Source organism: Dreissena polymorpha, chromosome 1, assembly GCF_020536995.1.
Source record: "Dreissena polymorpha isolate Duluth1 chromosome 1, UMN_Dpol_1.0, whole genome shotgun sequence".
In the NCBI taxonomy this organism is placed as follows: Eukaryota; Metazoa; Mollusca; class Bivalvia; order Myida; family Dreissenidae; genus Dreissena; species Dreissena polymorpha.
Window position 1 is genome coordinate 16436091 of NC_068355.1, and position 21190 is coordinate 16457280.

At 35.4% G+C, this 21190-nt stretch overlaps 1 protein-coding gene across 3 annotated transcripts in view; it reads right to left on the reverse strand.

The window, feature by feature from the left end:
- Positions 1-21190, reverse strand: part of LOC127872315 (phosphatidylserine synthase 2-like) — a 52200-nt gene that overhangs the window by 15148 nt on the left and 15862 nt on the right. Inside the window, exons 2-8 of one of the 3 annotated variants that reach the window (XM_052415647.1) lie at positions 16454-16582; positions 13922-14023; positions 11224-11306; positions 8471-8538; positions 4651-4785; positions 4134-4184; positions 644-757 (exon numbers count right to left, since the gene is read on the reverse strand). In XM_052415647.1, the coding sequence (XP_052271607.1) occupies positions 644-757; positions 4134-4184; positions 4651-4785; positions 8471-8538; positions 11224-11306; positions 13922-14023; positions 16454-16572 (672 nt within the window). In that variant the 5' untranslated portion in view covers positions 16573-16582. Of the gene's footprint in view, positions 1-643; positions 758-4133; positions 4185-4650; positions 4786-8470; positions 8539-11223; positions 11307-13412; positions 13431-13737; positions 13748-13921; positions 14024-16453; positions 16583-21190 lie in introns of those variants that run through there. The other 2 variants (XM_052415661.1, XM_052415654.1) reach the window with 2 other exon arrangements.

A 21190-nucleotide genomic window follows, 5' to 3' on the forward strand; every position in this document is an offset into this window, starting at 1 on the left:
GTACACAACTACAGTGCCAGGTAAACAGCTACAGTGTCGAGTAAACAACTACAATGTCAGGTACACAACAACAGTGTCAGGTGCACAACTACAGTGTCAGGTACACAGCTACAGTGTCAGGTACCTAACTACAGTGTCAGGTACACAACTTCAGTGTCAGGAACACAACTACAGTGTCAGGTACACACACATGACTACCTTCAAGCAGTAAACATTACCAACTACAGTGTCAGGTTAACAACTACAGTGTCAGGTACTTAATTGCAGTGTCAAGTACACAACTACAGTGCCATGTACACAAGTACAGTGTCATGTACACACTTATAGTGTCAGGTACACAACTACAGTGTCAGGTACAAAACTACAGTGTCAAGTATACAACTACATTGTCAGGTACATGACTACAGTGTCAGGTACACAACTACAGTGTCAGGTACACAACAACAGTGTCAGGTATACAACTACATTGTTAGGTACACAACTATAGTGTCAGGTACACAACTACAGTGTCAGGTATACAACTACAGTATCAGGTACTCAACTACAGTGTCAGGTACACAACTACAGTGTCATGTAAACAACTACAGTGTCAGGTACACAACTACAGTGTCAGGTACTCAACTACAGAGTCAGGTACACTCACATGGTCCCACCAACACTCAGAGAAGTTAGGCAGCTGATGTTCAAGGGTGTACTCTAGAATCTCAAACATCAGGCTGATCACCCAACAAAACCACACATCTCGGATAATCAGAGTCTGAAATATTATAATTTACAATCATTTCAAGTAAGTTGGAAAAATAGTGAATAACTTTTCCAAACCACATATCTGAGATAATCAGCATATCACAGGAGAAATAATGCACTTTAATTATAGCCTTGCTGGTAAATTACCACAGAGAACCACGTTAACCAGTGTGGCAGTGTCTGAAACATTAAGGCACCAGCAAATCCCCTGAAACACACATGGCTATTATTGTATTGTACCCTTAAAGTTGAAAATCAGCCAACATTGAAAATCAATAGATTGTTCAATAAACTGGCTGAAACTGGTTGTTTGCATATACCTTATAAACAAGATATGTGTTCGTCAGAAACACTATGTCCCCTTTTGCGCCGCTTTGAAGCTATATATTTGACCTTTGACCTTGAAGAATGACCTTGACCTTGCACCACTCAAAATGTGCAACTCCATGAGATACACATGCATGCCAAATATCAATTTGCTATCTTCAATATTACAAAGGTTGTTTCAAATGTTAAAGTTGGGGCAAACAAACAAACAAACACACAAACCAACAGACAGGGCAAAAACAATATGTCCCCCACTATAGTGGTGGGGGACATAAAAATTAAATGAAAATGGGTCTATTGCTACATGTGGCAAGCATACCTCCAGCGCAGTCTGCGCATTGTCGCAGTCTGGTCAGGGGCCAGACTGCTCAATTACACAGGCTAGTCTGGAGCTGCGCTGGAAGCATATAACATAATCATTTTCAATTGCGGCTGCTCATAATGAGTCTTGTTCTGTGAAAGCTGGTCATAATGCATGTGCGCAAAGTGTTGTCCCAGATTAGCATGTGCAGCCTGCACAGGCTAATTAGGGACGACACTTTCCACCTAAACTTGATTTTTGGTAAGGAGGGACTTCCTTGAAACTAAAAATACTATTAAAGCAGAAAGTGTTGTCCCTGATTAGCCTGTGCCGACTGCACAGGCTAATCTGGGACGACACTTTACGCACATGAATGAAGCCCAGTTTTCTCAGAACAAGACACATATACTCATAGTGTCCAAGTTTTGTATAGTATTAAATCATAATTGCAAGTCTGCTTAATGGCTTCTTATTATGGGCATTCACGGTAAAAAACTGACTTGTGTAACTTTTTTAATATCATGTTTTAAGCCGCTTTTACCCATTAACCATTAAATAGATCAGCATCATTCTCTTCTCCCTAGTAACAATTACACCAAAGCTCAAGATTATAGATCAAAGCATTCTCTGGATATCATGAATTGTCTACCAGCCAACCATCTGACCATCAAACCATCCAACAGTTGCATACCAGTATACCCCAACTTCTTTGAAGGAAGGTGTGGTGGGGGGATAATTAAACCCAAAAAGTTTTTTCACAATTAGATTTTATGTTTCCATAAGATTAGCAATTCAAAAAGATCTTACTCCATTTTAAAAGTCCTGTCTTGTCTACATAAATTCATTGGTGTTAGTCAGACTTGATATTTATAGATTAAAAAACTAATTTTCCGATATATTAATATTTCACCATGCAGATTCACAAATTTTGACGTCTATTTTCACAGTGATGAGCTTCCTTCCGTCAATTAATTTTAGAGTTAGTATCTGATTAAAGATATTCAAGTTTAAGTTAGTGAATATAATGGTAACATTATAATCATATAAATGTCTTAAAGGCCAGTTTTGATCTTTTTTTATTTGACCCCACCCATATGTGTATGCGGTTTGAAGTTTATCAGATCCTTCCCCTCACCTTGGGCAGCATTATGTGTGGGCTTCAGAGTGTGTCCCACCACTCCTATGTAATACACTTCTTTCATACACGAAAGTTGGGACGAATTTTGAATCATAGCGAAATTTCCAGCTATTTATTTGTCGCTGAAAGATTTTAATTTTGGTGTGGTCTTGTTTTGTGGGGGCAGCCAAAGTACCTGGAGGAAACCCCACCTGTTTCGGTATGTTGACCACAGAAGAAATTCACATGCTTCTGGAAACAGGGATTGAACCTTGGTCGCCTCAGTGAAAAGAGCTTGTACCAACCCACCCAATCTAGTGTATTATACCCCTGTGAGCTTGTACCAACCCACCCAATCTGGTGTATTATACCCCTGTGAGCTTGTACCAACCCACCCAATCTGGTGTATTATACCCCTGTGAGCTTGTACCAACCCACCCAATCTGGTGTATGATACCCCTGTGACCTTGTACCAACCCACCCAATCTAGTGTATTATACCCCTGTGAGCTTGTACCAACCCACCCAATCTGGTGTATTATACCCCTGTGAGCTTGTACCAACCCACCCAATCTGGTGTATGATACCCCTGTGAGCTTGTACCAACCCACCCAATCTAGTGTATTATACCCCTGTGAGCTTGTACCAACCCACCCAATCTGGTGTATTATACCCCTGTGAGCTTGTACCAACCCACCCAATCTGGTGTATGATACCCCTGTGACCTTGTACCAACCAACCCAATCTGGTGTATTATACCCCTGTGAGCTTGTACCAACCCACCCAATCTGATGTATCTTACCCCTGTGAGCTTGTACCAACCCACCCAATCTGGTGTATGATACCCCTGTGACCTTGTACCAACCCACCCAATCTAGTGTATCATACCCCTGTGAGCTTGTACCAACCCACCCAATCTGGTGTATTATACCCCTGTGAGCTTGTACTAACCCACCCAATCTGGTGTATTATACCCCTGTGAGCTTGTACCAACCCACCCAATCTAGTGTATCATACCCCTGTGAGCTTGTACCAACCCACCCAATCTGGTGTATCTTACCCCTGTGAGCTTGTACCAACCCACCCAATCTAGTGTATCATACCCCTGTGAGCTTGTACCAACCCACCCAATCTGGTGTATCTTACCCCTGTGAGCTTGTACCAACCCACCCAATCTAGTGTATCATACCCCTGTGAGCTTGTACCAACCCACCCAATCTGGTGTATTATACCCCTGTACACTGAGAGCTTGTAACACCCCACCCAATCTATTATACCCCTGCGCACTGACATAAAACAGTGGTCACACAATTATAGTTTTGCGGACCTGTATCAGCTGGTAAACTGCAGAAAAATCATTAATTTGTCAGTCAGCAAAGACAAAAGATTTCAGATAAGGCATTTGACCCTTTCCCACTCAGAAGCAAAGTGAAAATGGCAATGTGCAAACAGGTTTTATGCTTTTTGCTGCTCATCAGTATCTAAATTTTGGAAATGAAGCCATTAAAACTTGTATCTAGTAAGAAAGGTCTATAATGAAAATTCAACTTTCTAGGGGACTATAAATGCGTCAAAATACGTATATCTAACTGGTAAAGGGTTAAATTAAGCCTTTAACTTTGTCTATTAGAAAAATCATTACCTTTAACCACCATCCAAAGAAATGAGTAGGAACAAACCCATCCATTTTGTCCTGCAACAGATTGTGTGATTTGACATAATATATTTATTCTGTTCAAAACTTGTATACAGTGATTTATTGTTCCATATTGTATCTATAGCACCTTTTTAAACATGACATAATTGACATTGACAAAAATTATAATTAAAAAAAAGGTGTCACAAAACAAAACCTTTAAATATAATTTTAATCACCGTTCAAAAGCAAAAATGGTGATTAATTTCTCCAAGGTCTGAGTTTCATTTTTTTCCTAAAGAATCTCAAAAATATTGACTTGTTGGATATTTAAAAAAGCTACAGAAATATCAGTATATTAAATAAAGCTCTATAGAAAAAGGTTTATTATAAAAACATTTGGGTAAACTTATCATAAAATAATATTGATAACAAAATAGTAATCTAAGATTGAGTATTCGCCGCATCTGGTCCAGTCAAGATTCCATCTTATTCCTGAAACAAAATCAATAACAGTATTTACCCAGAAATTATGCCAAGGGTCATTTGGGTTTTCTGCGTCGTAAATCAGGCAGTTCCCGCCATAACTTTTCTCAGGGAGGGGCTTGCCGAGGTTAGGGTCCAAATGGCGAATCAAGAGACGGGCATCGTCCCTACTCTGTACACAGAACACAGATGAACTTCAATCAAATGTAATGTTAAATTTTACTTTTAGTTAATGCCTACTTCCAAAATATAGAAAACATCGTTAAATGTATACTTAAATCAAACACTGTGTTGAAATTCAATTTCATTTAATTGTCTTTACATGGAAAACATTTCATTAAAATTAAACATTTGTTTTCGGTGCGGTAATGCAAATATCATCCCTGGGATAAAGGACTGTTCATATTTATTCATTCCTATGATAGGGGACTGTTCATGTTTATTAATTCCTATGTTAGGGGATTGTTCATATTTATTTATTCCTGAGATAGAGGACTGTTCATATTTATTCATCCCTGGGATAGGGTAGTGTTCATATTGATTCATCCCTCGAACAGGGGACAGTTTATATGTATTCATCCCTTGGGATACAAAACTGTTTACATTTATTAGCGATGCTGTTTTTCGGAGAAAACCCGAGCAAGCTATTGTCATAGCCTGCTGGTCGTCAAAGTGCTTCCACCTACAACTTTGAAACTTCATACGTAGATGCACCTTGATGAGTTCTACACGCAACACCCATTTTTGGGTCACTAGGTCAAAGGTCACGGTCACTGTGACCTCTAATATCAAACTTTAATATATTCTCTAAAATCAAAGTGCTTCCACCTACAACTTTGAAACTTCATATGTAGATGCACCTTGATGAGTTCTACACGCCACACCCATTTTTGGGTCACTAGGTCAAAGGTCACTGTTACCTCTAATATAAAACTTAAACAAAAATCTTAACATTGCCTCTAAAATCAAAGTGCTTCCACCTACAACTTTGATTGAAACTTCATATGTAGATGCACCTTGATGAGTTCTACACACCACACCCATTTTGGGTCACTAAGTCAAAGGTCAAGGTCACTTTGACCTCTTAAAAAAAAATTCTGACAAGCTTTCGCAGCCGAACGTGGCATCAGCTATGAAGTGCTCTTGTTCATCCATGGGTTAGGGGACTGTTTATATTTATTCAACCCTGGGATAGGGGACTGTTCATATTTATTCATCCATGTGTTAGGGAACTGTTTATATTTATTCATCCCTGGGATACGGAACTGTTTATATTTATTCATCCATGGGTTAGGGGACTGTTTATATTTATTCATCCATGTGTCAGGGAACTTTTTATATTTATTCATCCCTGGGATACGGAACTGTTTATATTTATTCAACCCTGGGATAGGGGACTGTTCATATTTATTCATCCATGTGTTAGGGAACTGTTTATATTTATTCATCCCTGGGATACGGAACTGTTTATATTTATTCATCCATGGGCTAGGGACTGTTTATATTTATTCATCCCTGGGATAGGGGACTGTTCATATTTATTCATCCATGGGTTAGGGGACTGTTTATATTTATTCAACCCTGGGATAGGGGACTGTTCATATTTATTCATCCATGGGTTAGGGGACTGTTTATATTTATTCATCCCTGGGATAGAGGACTGTTTATATTTATTCATCCCTGGGATAGGGGACTGTTTATATTTATTCATCCATGGATTAGGGGACTGTTTATATTTATTCATCCCTGGGATAGGGGACGGTTCATAGTAATAAATCTTTGGGATAGGGGACTGTTCATATTTATTCATCTCTGTGATAGGGGACTGTTCATATTTATTCATCCCTGGGATAAGGAACTGTTCATATTTATTCATCCCTTGGATAGAGGACTGTTCATATTAATTCATCCATGAGATAGAGGAGTGTTCATATTTATTCATCCATGGGATAGGGGACTGTTCATATTTATTCATCTCTGTGATAGGACTGTTCATATTTATTCATCCCTGGGATAAGGAACTGTTCATATTCATTCATCCCTTGGATAGAGGACTGTTCATATTAATTCATCCCTGGGATAGAGGACTGTTCATATCTATTCATCCCTGGGATAGGGGACTGTTCATATTTATTCATCCATGGGTTAGGGAACTGTTCATATTAATTCATCTCTGTGATAGGGGACTGTTCATATTTATTCATCCATGGGTTAGGGAACTGTTCATATTAATTCATCCCTGGGATAGAGGACTGTTCATATTTATTCATCCCTGGGATAGGGGACTGTTCATATTTATTCATCCCTGGGATAGGGGACTGTTCATATTTATTCATCCCTGGGATAGGGGACTGTTCATATTTTTTTATCCCTGGGATAGGGGACTGTTCATATTTATTTATCCCTGGGATAGGGGACTGTTTATATTAATTCATCCCTGGATAGGGGACTGTTCATATTTATTCATCCCTGGGATAGGGGACTGTTCATATTTATTCATCCCTGGGATAGGGGACTGTTCATATTTATTCATCCATGGGTTAGGGGACTGTTTATATTTATTTAACCCTGGGATACGGAACTGTTTATATTTATTCATCCATGGGTTAGGGAACTGTTCATATTTATTCAACCCTGGGATAGGGGACTGTTTATATTTATTCATCCATGGGTTAGGGGACTGTTTATATTTTTTCATCCATGGGTTAGGGAACTGTTCATATTTATTCATCCCTGGGATAGGGGACTGTTTATATTTATTCATCCCTGGGATAGGGGACTGTTCATATTTTTTTCATCCCTGGGATATGAGATTTGCAGATTTGCCTGTGCAGTCCACACAGGCTCATCAGATGTGACTCTTTCCAGTTGTATGGATTTTTTGGCTTAAGGAAGTTTCTTCAACACTTAAATCCAATTTAGGCAGCAAGTCTGGGAGGACACTTTATGCACATACATATTACCCATTTTCCCAGAGCAGGGCTCATATAAACATTGGCTCCCGTTCTAGACAGGATAAAAAGAGAATAATAGGTTGGTGACGTGGATGGAGAATGTTTATCTGGCAAGTTGGAGGAATTTATCAGGTGAGCCGAAGGCGAACCCCATACGATCCTCCAACGAGCCAGATAACCATTCTCCATCCACTTCACCAACCTATTATTCTATTTATCATGTCACAATTATTTCTTTTTATTTTATGCTTTTTTTCGTTTATTTACACTGTAAAAGAGTTTAACTGGAGAGTTTCGCTGGAATAATGATGTCATTTTGTAAAAAAAATGATGTCATTTCACAGTAAAACAGAGCGACTGACGGATATTCGCGGTCGCATGGTCAACTAGCCTAATAACTTTTGGGTTATTAGGTTCCCTGGTTATCAGGCTGATTTAAACTAAAAGCATGCGACAGGATAAAATGTCTTATTGCACCAAAATGCTACAACTATATCCTACAAAAAAAAATATTTCTTACTAAAAGGTTAAATAGTTGTATTTTAATGACATGCAAGTGCTATCATTAAATATGTAAATACTAATCAACACATGCAGGCTATTTTTTCCACTGGCGGCTTTTTGACCAGTTCAATTTTTTTTTTCTACAAACCATCAGAGGTTTATTTACCTGATATACCTAAAAAAGTTGTACCATATAAACATGTAAAAAACACTGATTATTTGTTTAATAATTATTAATAATTTTTGTTGCAAACAGAAATTTCACTAAATGTGAAAGTCCTAACCAGATTTGAGTGAACATGTGCATAACGATTGTCAAATGCTTTACACATTAGCTGAATCAGTTTTGAAGAATAACAAAAGTCCTATTTATTTAAAATTATAAACTATTGTGCTTACTTGGAAGAGAAGGTAGACCAAGGATAGCTCATACAGAATGCTTAGACATAAAATAAGTCTCCAAAATGCTGAAAAATAGGAAACAAAGTAAACAGTAAGTTTATAGAAACAAATTTGGGATGTGTGTACAAACATAGCGTACTAGTACATATATATAGAACCATTTATAAAAAGTGCCATTAAATTTAAAAACAATTTTTATCAAAGAATGATTGCCAAACTTGCAATAAAAGCAACAATATTACGTAAAAAGTTACACAATGCAACAATTATGCAGTTGCTAAATAACTGTTCAAATAACAATAACTTTTTCTTGAAAATAACAGTTTGCCAATAGAAATTTATTAATCAGATGATAAAAATTGAAGCACAAAACTATAGTGCATATCAGAAAAAATAAGACATGCAAAAATCATCTAACAAAACCAACAGCCATTTGTGGTCATTAAAAGTGTGATAATGTGCCATTTGTGGTCATTATAAGTGTGACAATGTGCCATTTGTGGTCATTATAAGTGTGATAATGTGCCATTTCTAGTCATTATAAGTGTGATAATGTACCATTAATGGTCATTATAAGTGCGATAATGTGACATTCATCAGCCCATTTGTGGTCATTATAAGTGTGATAATGTGCCATTTCTGGTCATTATAAGTGTGATAATGTGACATTTGTGGTCATTATAAGTGTGATAATGTGACATTTGTGGTCATTAAAAGTGTGATAATGTGCCATTTGTGGTCATTATAGGTGTGATAATGTGCCATTTGTGGTCATTATAAGTGTGATAATGTGACATTTGTGGTCATTAAAAGTGTGATAATGTGACATGTGTGGTCATTATAAGTGTGATAATGTGACATGTGTGGTCATTATAAGTGTGATAATGTGCCATTCATCAGCCCATTTGTGGTCATTATAAGTGTGATAATGTGCCATTTGTGGTCATTATAAGTGTGATAATGTGCCATTTGTGGTCATTATAAGTGTGATAATGTGCCATTTGTGGTCATTATAAGTGTGATAATGTGACATTTGTGGTCATTATAAGTGTGATAATGTGACATTTGTGGTCATTATAAGTGTGATAATGTGACATTATTCAGCCCATTTGAGGTCATTATAAGTGTGATAATGTGTCATTTGTGGTCATTATAAGTGTGATAATGTGACATTTGTGGTCATTAAAAGTGTGATAATGTTACATTTGTGGTCATTATAAGTGTGATAATGTGACATTTGTGGTCATTATAAGTGTGATAATGTGCCAAATGTGGTCATTATAAGTGTGATAATATGCCATTCATCAGCCCATTTGTGGTCATTATAAGTGTGATAATGTGACATTTGTGGTCATTAAAAGTGTGATAATGTGACATTTGTGGTCATTATAAGTGTGATAATGTGCCATTTGTGGTCATTATAAGTGTGATAATGTGCCATTTGTGGTCATTAAAAGTGTGATAATGTGACATTTGTGGTCATTATAAGTGTGATAATGTGACATTCATCAGCCCATTTGTGGTCATTATAAGTGTGATAATGTGCCATTCATCAGCCCATTTGTGGTCATTATAAGTGTGATAATGTGACATTTGTGGTAATTATAAGTGTGATAATGTGCCATTTGTGGTCATTATAAGTGTGATAATGTGCCATTTGTGGTCATTATAAGTGTGATAATGTGACATTTGTGGTCATTATAAGTGTGATAATGTGACATTCATCAGCCCATTTGTGGTCATTATAAGTGTGATAATGTGCCATTCATCAGCCCATTTGTGGTCATTATAAGTGTGATAATGTGCAATTTGTGGTCATTATAAATGTGATAATGTGACATTTGTGGTCATTATAAGTGTGATAATGTGCCATTTGTGGTCATTATAAGTGTGATAATTTGACATTTGTGGTCATTATAAGTGTGATAATGTGCCATTTGTGTCATTATAATTGTGATAATGTGCCATTTGTGGTCATTATAAGTGTGATAATGTGTCATTTGTGGTCATTATAAGTGTGATAATGTGACATTCATCAGCCCATTTTTATCAGCCCATTTGTGGTCATTATAAGTGTGATAATGTGCCCTTTGTGGTCATTATAAGTGTGATAATGTGCCATTTCTGGTCATTATAAGTGTGATAATGTGCCAAATGTGGTCATTATAAGTGTGATACTATGCCATTTGTGGTCATTATAAGTGTGATAATGTGCCATTTGTGGTCATTATAAGTGTGATAATGTGCCAATTGTGGTCATTATAAGTGTGATAATGTGCCATTTGTGGTCATTATAAGTGTGATAATGTGACATTCATCAGCCCATGAGCAAAGGGAATAAGTTGTCACATAGTATAATTCCTTAAAGAACTGCTAAATGGACTGACTCAAAACAATTAAAAAGAATATGTTTAGGGTCACCAAGAACATTCGATGAAATATTTTCATGAATGGTTTATTACATCTGGTAATAAAGATTATCATCAATTAAATATTTCATGAAAAACAGTTTTGGAAAATAAATAGTTAGACTGAAGAACATATTACAGGGTCAAAAACAGAAATATTTTGATTCAGTATTTTGGCTTCCAAAGTTATAAAAGTACTGGCTATCAATAATACAAAACACTAAAACAAGTTTTATCTTATTTTTTACCAGATACATCTATCAAACAAGTTTGCCCAGCCTGTGCAATGTCAATATCTAAAGAAAATCAAAATTTAGAATTCCCAATCAGCTTGCGTTTTACCAGGATGGGGCCTCCTAAAAGGGCCATCGGGGGTCTGGGTGACACCAAACAGCAGGAAACATAGGCCCATGGCAGTCACTCCTCTGAAAGGTGCAGACAGTAATAGTGTTCATGCACAAATTAACATATTCTGCCTACTGAAAATAAAAAAAACTAATAGCATTTGACCTTATAGAAAAATTTAATCATTTTCATCAAACAAATAATTCCTAGCTTGCCCAATTATGAGGGATAATTACGTTTACTTGTGTTAAGTCAACCTTGAAACTGATGATAGCTTAAAGCTTTAACCAATAATTAATTAAACATTTAATTTAACATTAACACTTAAGGACAAAACATTTTATTTCTCCATAACTCCAAAATCTTGCATTATAGTCTTTTGATAATGAGCTGCTGTCTGAAGCTCAGTTGGTAGAGGGCTAGACTAGAGATGTGAGGTTGCAGGTTTGATCCAAGGCCAGGCAACATAACTTGTGTAGGGATTGGTCATGAAATCCGTATTTACAGCCCCTTCTCCCACCACCTCTGCTTCAAGAAGACAGCTGCCAGTTTCTGGCATATGTATGCACACATAATGCTGGTAAACCAGCTTACTCAGAATCCCTTCATTCACCCATTTATGCCTAGTGGACTCTCCCATCCTTCTAAATTGGATCAATTTATTTCCAAAATTAGGGATGTCTAGTATATTTATTTCTAAATTTAGAATATTTCTACCAGAAATTCCTTTAAGCAAACAGTGCAGACCCTGATGAGACGCTGCATCATGCGGCGTCTCATCTGGGTCTACGCTGTTTGCCAAGTCCTTTTTTCTAGACGCTAGGCATAAATGGGTTAAGGATACATTGTAAAATAATATTTGAAATCAATTATTGATCATGCATACCCATTTCATATCCAGGGTTTTATTTGGCCCGATTTTATAGCCGATCTTCGGCTATGTTCCCAATCCCAAAAAGTATATTTTTTTCCCAAAATGTGGCAAAAAATTCCCAATTTTCAAAAAAAAACAACATTTGTTTTTAGAAAGTAGTGTCTAATGCGTATGTTATCTCAATTTTAATTCAATTGCATCTAACAAAGTATTATATGATTGTGTTCTTTTAATCTGAATGATTATAAAGAGTCATATCAAATTTAGTAATTCCCTAATCAGTGGACTTTTCGTGTGAAAAAAAAGGTTAGTGAATAGGGCTGTAACGAATACTCTAGGTGACGAATACGATACGTATCACCAATACAGGGTGGCGAATACGAATATTTATTCGGGAATATGAATTTCAATAAACAACAATAATACTGACAACTTGACATGACATTATATAGCATGAAACTATGAGTATTTGTCAATTTGATTAATTTAGTATCATTGCATACTGAAAATATGAAATATAACACTTTGAAATAACAAAACACTGACTAGAACTACTTAAACTTTGAACACAGTTTTGAAAACATGACTAGTAGTGTCAACATTATCAATAGCATTCCCTTTGCTAGGCTCCATGTTTGTCGATAAGTTGCACAATCATTGTCGTAAAGATAAACAAAAAAGAAATTCCATCTGCTAATCCTTTGTGTGTATGTTTGAGCATCAAATCACTCGTATTTACCTAAATAATCATTAAACAACCATAGAAATATTTTTCAATTCAATGTCGTAAATATTCAACCGGTGCCCGCCATTTTTGTTGATAATCTCACTGTGTAAGATAGTGGGTGGGGTAAATATGATGAAAAACGCCGAATAAGAGAATTAATCTTCATTTGTAAGGTAAGATAAGATGATTAAACTTTCAATTCCGAAACCACATTATTTGTATTCGTCAAATATTCGGTTCGGGGGGTAAAGAATAACGAATACGATTCATCCACAGCCGTATTCGAGTAATTCGAATATTCGAATGAATCAATACAGCCCTACTAGTGAATTTATTTTCTCAATTTCATGAAAATGCCGATAAAATTCCCAATTCCAAAGCCATGGGCTATCTTCCCAAAAAGTGGAGAAAAACCCTGATATCAGTACCTTTCAATCTGATGTTCATAATCCAAAGATGTGTGTGAGTTTGTATCATTGTCAAAATGTATTGATAATGCATACCGTTTCATATTAGTCTGTATCTATTGATAATGCATACCACAACTGTTTCATATTATAGTCCGTATCTATTGATAATAAATACCGTTTCATATTATAGTCTGTATCTATTAATAATGCATAATAATTCAAATTATAGTCTGTATCTATTGATAATATACACCGTTTCATATTATATTCTATATCTATTGATAATATATACAGTTTCATATTATACCGGTAATCTGTATCTATTGATAATGCATACCGTTGCATATTACAGTCTGTATCTGTTGACTGTTCTACTGATTATGCATACTGTTTCATATTATAGTCTGTATCTATTGATGCATACTGTTTCATATTAGTCTGTATCTATTGATAATGCATATTGTTTCATATTACAGTCTGTATCTATTGATAATGCATACCGTTTCATATTATAGTTTTTATCCATTGATATATACCTTTTCATGTTGTGGTCTGCATCTATTGATAATGCATACTGTTTTATATTACAGTCTGTATCTGTTATTGCTTCTATTGATAATGCATACCGTTTCATATTATAGGCTGTATCTGTTTACATTTCTATTTATTACCGGGTATGCATACCGTTTCATATTATAGTCTGTATCTGTTGATGGTTCTTCGATGAGTGCCACATATACCAAGATGAAGCTGAATATCACCAACACAGTCAGAGTGTGAGCACGCCTGAAATATTGTCAAGATAAAATAAAGGCATAGTGTTTATTAGTGAAATCAACACATTTCCTAAGGTACATAATGTTAATTTGCTGGAAACAAAATTGTAATCACAGGTAAAATTAAGCATGGTTCAAGTTTGGAGACACATTTCTCTATCTTTATGTACATCTAGGATGGCTACATTGAGATGAACTACCCGGGTAGTTCATACACTGTAAGATTATTCAGGATAGTGATTAACGAATGATAATTGAATTTATGCTAGTTAGAATATTAACAATTGTTAAATGTTTAGCTTCACCTAATGATACAATTTTTGAACCACAGGGTCCTGATGTGTAAGCATTAAAGTAAATAAAAACAAGAGCACCGCCTTGCGGGTGCAGACCGCTCATCTATTCTCTTTTTAAAGGTGAAGGGACTCTCATTTTCAATCACAAAGGAGGGAGGAGTGGAGTGAAGAGGGGTGTATAGTGTGGGGTTGTGGACATTTATTACATTATCTTCCAAAAAAGCGAAAAAAAAAAAAAAAAAAAATCGGGGGGGGGGGGGGGGGGGGGGGGGGGGGGTGGGGGGGGGTATTTCAAACATAACCGTTTAAAAAAAAAATGGGGGGGGGGGGTAAAGTGTGAGGGTGTGGTGATAATTTGTGAGATGATCTTAAAAAAAAAAAATCAAAAAAAAAGTGTGAGGGTGTGGTGGACATTTGTGAGATGATCTTAAAAAAAAAAAAAATTAGGGGGTGGGGAGGGGGGGAGGGGGGGGGGGGGCACGGGGGATGGTTTGGGTGAAGTCTATTGTGGTATGTCAGGTAAGAGTAGTTTCATCAAAGTATCAATCAAATCTAATCATAAATAAAGAAGTTATGGCAATTTTAGCAAAATTTAATAATTTGACCTTGAGAGTCAAGGTCATTCAAAGGTCAAAGTAAAATTCAAGTTGCCAGGTACAGTAACCTCATGATAGCATGTAAGTATTTGAAGTTTGAAAGCAATAGCCTTGATACTTCGAGTGGATCGAAACACAAAATTTAACCATATATTAAAAGTTACTAAGTCAAAAAAGGGCCATAATTCCGTAACAATGACAACCAGAGTTATGCAACTTGTCCTTTTACTGTACCCTTATGATAGTTTGTGAGTGTTCCAAGTATGAAAGCAATATCTATGATACTTTAGGGGTAAAGTGGACCAAAACATAAATCTTAACCAAATTTTCAATTTTCTAAGTATAAAGGGCCCATAATTCCGTCCAAAAGCCAGTCAGAGTTACATAACTTTGCCTGCAACCGTCCCCTTATGATAGTTCATAAATCTTGCAAGTATGAAAGCAATAGCTTTGATACTGTAGGAATAAAGTGGACCTAAACACAAAACTTAATCAAATTTTCAATTTTCTAAGTATAAAAAGGGCACATAATTCTGTCAAAATGCCAGTCAGAGTTACATTACTTTGCCTGCACAGTCCCCTTATGATAGTTAGTAAGTGTTGCAAGTATGAAAGCAATAGCTTTGATGCTTAAGGAATAAAATGGACCTAAACACAAAACTTAACCAAAATTGTCAATTTTCTAAGTATAAAAAGGGCACATAATTCTGTCAAAATGCATGCCAGAGTTATCTAACTTTGCCTGCCCAGTCCCCTCATGATAGTAAGTAAGTGTACCAAGTTTGAATGCAATAGCATTGATACTTACTGAGAAAAGTGGAACTAAACGCAAAACTTAACCAAAATTTTCAATTTTTTAAGTATAAAAAGGGCACATAATTCTGTCAAAATGCACGCCAGAGTTATCTAACTTTGCCTGCCCAGTCCCCTCATGATAGTAAGTAAGTGTACCAAGTTTGAATGCAATAGCATTGATACTTTCTGAGAAAAGTGGACCTAAACGCAAAACTTAACCGGACGCTGACGCCAACGCCGACGCCAAGGTGATGACAATAGCTCATAATTTTTTTTCAAAAAATAGATGAGCTAAAAAATTGTAAAGAATAGTTTTTAATGCTTATGCTAACTTTTAATGTCTAAAAGTAGATAATTTGAAGAAATTTGCCATTTGGTTTCTACATATACAGTGTAGATCATTAAAAATATCTGAGTGGTAAAGAGTTATTAAACACAGCTGAAACTGCCCAGATAGCTATGGGGAATTACATGAGAATATCAATAGGGTGTAAACCAGCATATCAAAGGAAGTAAAATAGACACAAAGATTAAGGATGTAGAACAGAATACTCGATCATATTAGCGGCAAACAGCATTTAGCAAATCAAACTAAAATTTTTATAATACAGCATTAGATCGTGAAATTTTGCAAGCCAACATTCAAATACTTAGAATTAAAGCCGGCCTTCCTCACCTTATAATGCATAACATGCAAACTTTGCTATTTCTACACTGCTTATCCTAGAAATATGAACATTCTGATAAACCCACCAGAAGAAGGTCATGGTTCCATCATCCTGGATGTCCTTATATTTGTTTTTCTCCTCTTCCCAGTTGTGAGCAGTCGCCGCGTGCAGACGGCGGTACATCATCTTCCTCTGCATAGGCATTGCAGTTTTCCTGCAACGTCAAACATATATGAAGAGTTAAAAAAAAATCATAACTTAAGCTGAAACTAAATCAGAATATTGGAAGATTAGCCGACAACTGTTAGACAGATAGTATGATCTTCAACAAGTTAGACATAGATAGTATGATCTTCAACAAGTTAGACATAGATAGTATGATCTCCTACAAGTTAGACATAGATAGTATGATCTTTTACAAGTTAGACAGAGATAGTATGATCTTCAACAAGTTAGACATAGATAGTATGATCTCCTACAAGTTAGACATAGATAGTATGATCTCCTACAAGTTAGACATAGATAGTATGATCTTCAACAAGTTAGACATAGATAGTATGATCTCCTACAAGTTAGACATAGATAGTATGATCTCCTACAAGTTAGACAGAGATAGTATGATCTTCAACAAGTTAGACATAGATAGTATGATCTCCTACAAGTTAGACATAGATAGTATGATCTCCTACAAGTTAGACATAGATAGTATGATCTCCTACAAGTTAGACATAGATAGTATGATCTCTTACAAGTTAGACATAGATAGTATGATCTCCTACAAGTTAGACATAGATAGTATGATCTCCTACAAGTTAGACATAGATAGTATGATCTCCTACAAGTAAGACATAGATAGTATGACCTCCTACAAGTTAGACATAGATAGTATGATCTCCTACAAGTTAGACATAGATAGTATGACCTCCTACAAGTTAGACATAGATAGTATGATCTCCTACAAGTTAGACATTCATGTAGATAGTATGATCTTCAACAAGTTAGACATAGATAGTATGATCTCCTACAAGTTAGACATAGATAGTATGACCTCCTACAAGTTAGACATAGATAGTATGATCTCCTACAAGTTAGACATGCATGTAGATAGTATGATCTTCAACAAGTTAGACATAGATAGTATGATCTCCTACAAGTTAGACATAGATAGTATGACCTCCTACAAGTTAGACATAGATAGTATGATCTCCTACAAGTTAGACATTCATGTAGATAGTATGATCTCCTACAAGTTAGACATAGATAGTATGATCTCCTACAAGTTAGACATAGATAGTATGATCTCCTACAAGTTAGACATAGATAGTATGATCTCTTACAAGTTAGACATAGATAGTATGATCTCCTACAAGTTAGACATAGATAGTATGATCTCTTACAAGTTAGACATAGATAGTATGATCTCCTACAAGTTAGACATAGATAGTATGATCTCTTACAAGTTAGACATAGATAGTATGATCTCCAACAAGTTAGACATAGATAGTATGATCTCTTACAAGTTAGACATAGATAGTATGATCTTCAACAAGTTAGACATAGATAGTATGATCTCCTACAAGTTAGACATAGATAGTATGATCTCCTACAAGTTAGACATAGATAGTATGATCTCCTACAAGTTAGACATAGATAGTATGATCTCTTACAAGTTAGACATAGATAGTATGATCTCCTACAAGTTAGACATAGATAGTATGATCTCCTACAAGTTAGACATAGATAGTATGATCTCCTACAAGTTAGACATAGATAGTATGACCTCCTACAAGTTAGACATAGATAGTATGATCTCCTACAAGTTAGACATAGATAGTATGACCTCCTACAAGTTAGACATAGATAGTATGATCTCCTACAAGTTAGACATTCATGTAGATAGTATGATCTTCAACAAGTTAGACATAGATAGTATGATCTCCTACAAGTTAGACATAGATAGTATGACCTCCTACAAGTTAGACATAGATAGTATGATCTCCTACAAGTTAGACATGCATGTAGATAGTATGATCTTCAACAAGTTAGACATAGATAGTATGATCTCCTACAAGTTATACATAGATAGTATGACCTCCTACAAGTTAGACATAGATAGTATGATCTCCTACAAGTTAGACATTCATGTAGATAGTATGATCTCCTACAAGTTAGACATAGATAGTATGATCTCCTACAAGTTAGACATAGATAGTATGATCTCCTACAAGTTAGACATAGATAGTATGATCTCCTACAAGTTAGACATAGATAGTATGATCTCCTACAAGTTAGACATAGATAGTATGATCTCCTACAAGTTAGACATAGATAGTATGATCTCCTACAAGTTAGACATAGATAGTATGATCTCCTACAAGTTAGACATAGATAGTATGATCTCCTACAAGTTAGACATAGATAGTATGATCTCTTACAAGTTAGACATAGATAGTATGATATCCTACAAGTTAGACATAGATAGTATGATCTCTTACAAGTTAGACATAGATAGTATTATCTCCAACAAGCTAGACATAGATAGTATGATCTCTTACAAGTTAGACATAGATAGTATGATCTTCAACAAGTTAGACATAGATAGTATGATCTCCTACAAGTTAGACATAGATAGTATGATCTCTTACAAGTTAGACATAGATAGTATGATCTCCTACAAGTTAGACATAGATAGTATGATCTCTTACAAGTTAGACATAGATAGTATGATCTCCAACAAGTTAGACATAGATAGTATGATCTCTTACAAGTTAGACATAGATAGTATGATCTCCTACAAGTTAGACATAGATAGTATGATCTCTTACAAGTTAGACATAGATAGTATGATTTCCTACAAGTTAGACATAGATAGTATGATCTCTTACAAGTTAGACATAGATAGTATGATCTCCTACAAGTTAGACATAGATAGTATGATCTCTTACAAGTTAGACAGAGATAGTATGATCTCCAACAAGTTAGACATAGATAGTATGATCTCTTACAAGTTAGACATAGATAGTATGATTTCCTACAAGTTAGACATAGATAGTATGATCTCTTACAAGTTAGACATAGATAGTATGATCTCCTACAAGTTAGACATAGATAGTATGATCTCTTACAAGTTTGACATAGATAGTATGATCTCCTACAAGTTAGACATAGATAGTATGATCTTCAACAAGTTAGACATTCATGTAGATAGTATGATCTCCTACAAGTTAGACATTCATGTAGATAGTATGATCTCCTACAAGTTAGACATTCATGTAGATAGTATGATCTCCTACAAGTTAGACATAGATAGTATGATCTCTTACAAGTTAGACATAGATAGTATGATCTCCTACAAGTTAGACATAGATAGTATGATCTCCTACAAGTTAGACATAGATAATATGATCTCCTACAAGTTAGACATAGATAGTATGATCTTCAACAAGTTAGACATTCATGTAGATAGTATGATCTCCTACAAGTTAGACATTCATGTAGATAGTATGATCTCCTACAAGTTAGACATTCATGTAGATAGTATGATCTCCTACAAGTTAGACATAGATAGTATGATCTCTTACAAGTTAGACATAGATAGTATGATCTCCTACAAGTTAGACATAGATAGTATGATCTCCTACAAGTTAGACATAGATAGTATGATCTCCTATAAGTTAGACATTCATGTAGATAGTATGATCTCCTACAAGTTAGACATTCATGTAGATAGTATGATCTCCTACAAGTTAGACATAGATAGTATGATCTCCTACAAGTTAGACATAGATAGTATGATCTCCTACAAGTTAGACATAGAAAGTATGATCTCCTACAAGTTAGACATTCATGTAGATAGTATGATCTTCTACAAGTTAGACATTCATGTAGATAGTATGATCTCCTACAAGTTAGACATTCATGTAGATAGTATGATCTCCTACAAGTTAGACATTCATGTAGATAGTATGATCTTCTACAAGTTAGACATTCATGTAGATAGTATGATCTCCTACAAGTTAGACATTCATGTAGATAGTATGATCTCCTACAAGTTAGACATTCATGTAGATAGTATGATCTCCTACAAGTTAGACATTCATGTAGATAGTATGATCTCCTACAAGTTAGACATAGATAGTATGATCTTCAACAAGTTAGACATAGATAGTATGATCTCCTACAAGTTAGACATAGATAGTATGATCTCCTACAAGTTAGACATTCATGTAGATAGTATGATCTCCTACAAGTTAGACATTCATGTAGATAGTATGATCTCCTACAAGTTAGACATTCATGTAGATAGTATGATCTCCTACAAGTTAGACATAGATAGTATGATCTTCAACAAGTTAGACATAGATAGTATGATCTCCTACAAGTTAGACATTCATGTAGATAGTATGATCTCCTACAAGTTAGACATAGATAGTATGATCTTCAACAAGTTAGACATAGATAGTATGATCTCCTACAAGTTAGACATAGATAGAATGATCTCCTACAAGTTAGACATTCATGTAGATAGTATGATCTCCTATAAGTTAGACATTCATGTAGATAGTATGATCTCCTACAAGTTAGACATAGATAGAATGATCTTCAACAAGTAAGACATAGATAGTATGATCTCCTACAAGTTAGACATAGATAGTATGATCTCCTACAAGTTAGACATTCATGTAGATAGTATGAACTCCTACAAGTTAGACATAGATAGTATGATCTTCAACAAGTTAGACATAGATAGTATGATCTCCTACAAGTTAGACATAGATAGTATGATCTCCTACAAGTTAGACATTCATGTAGATAGTATGAT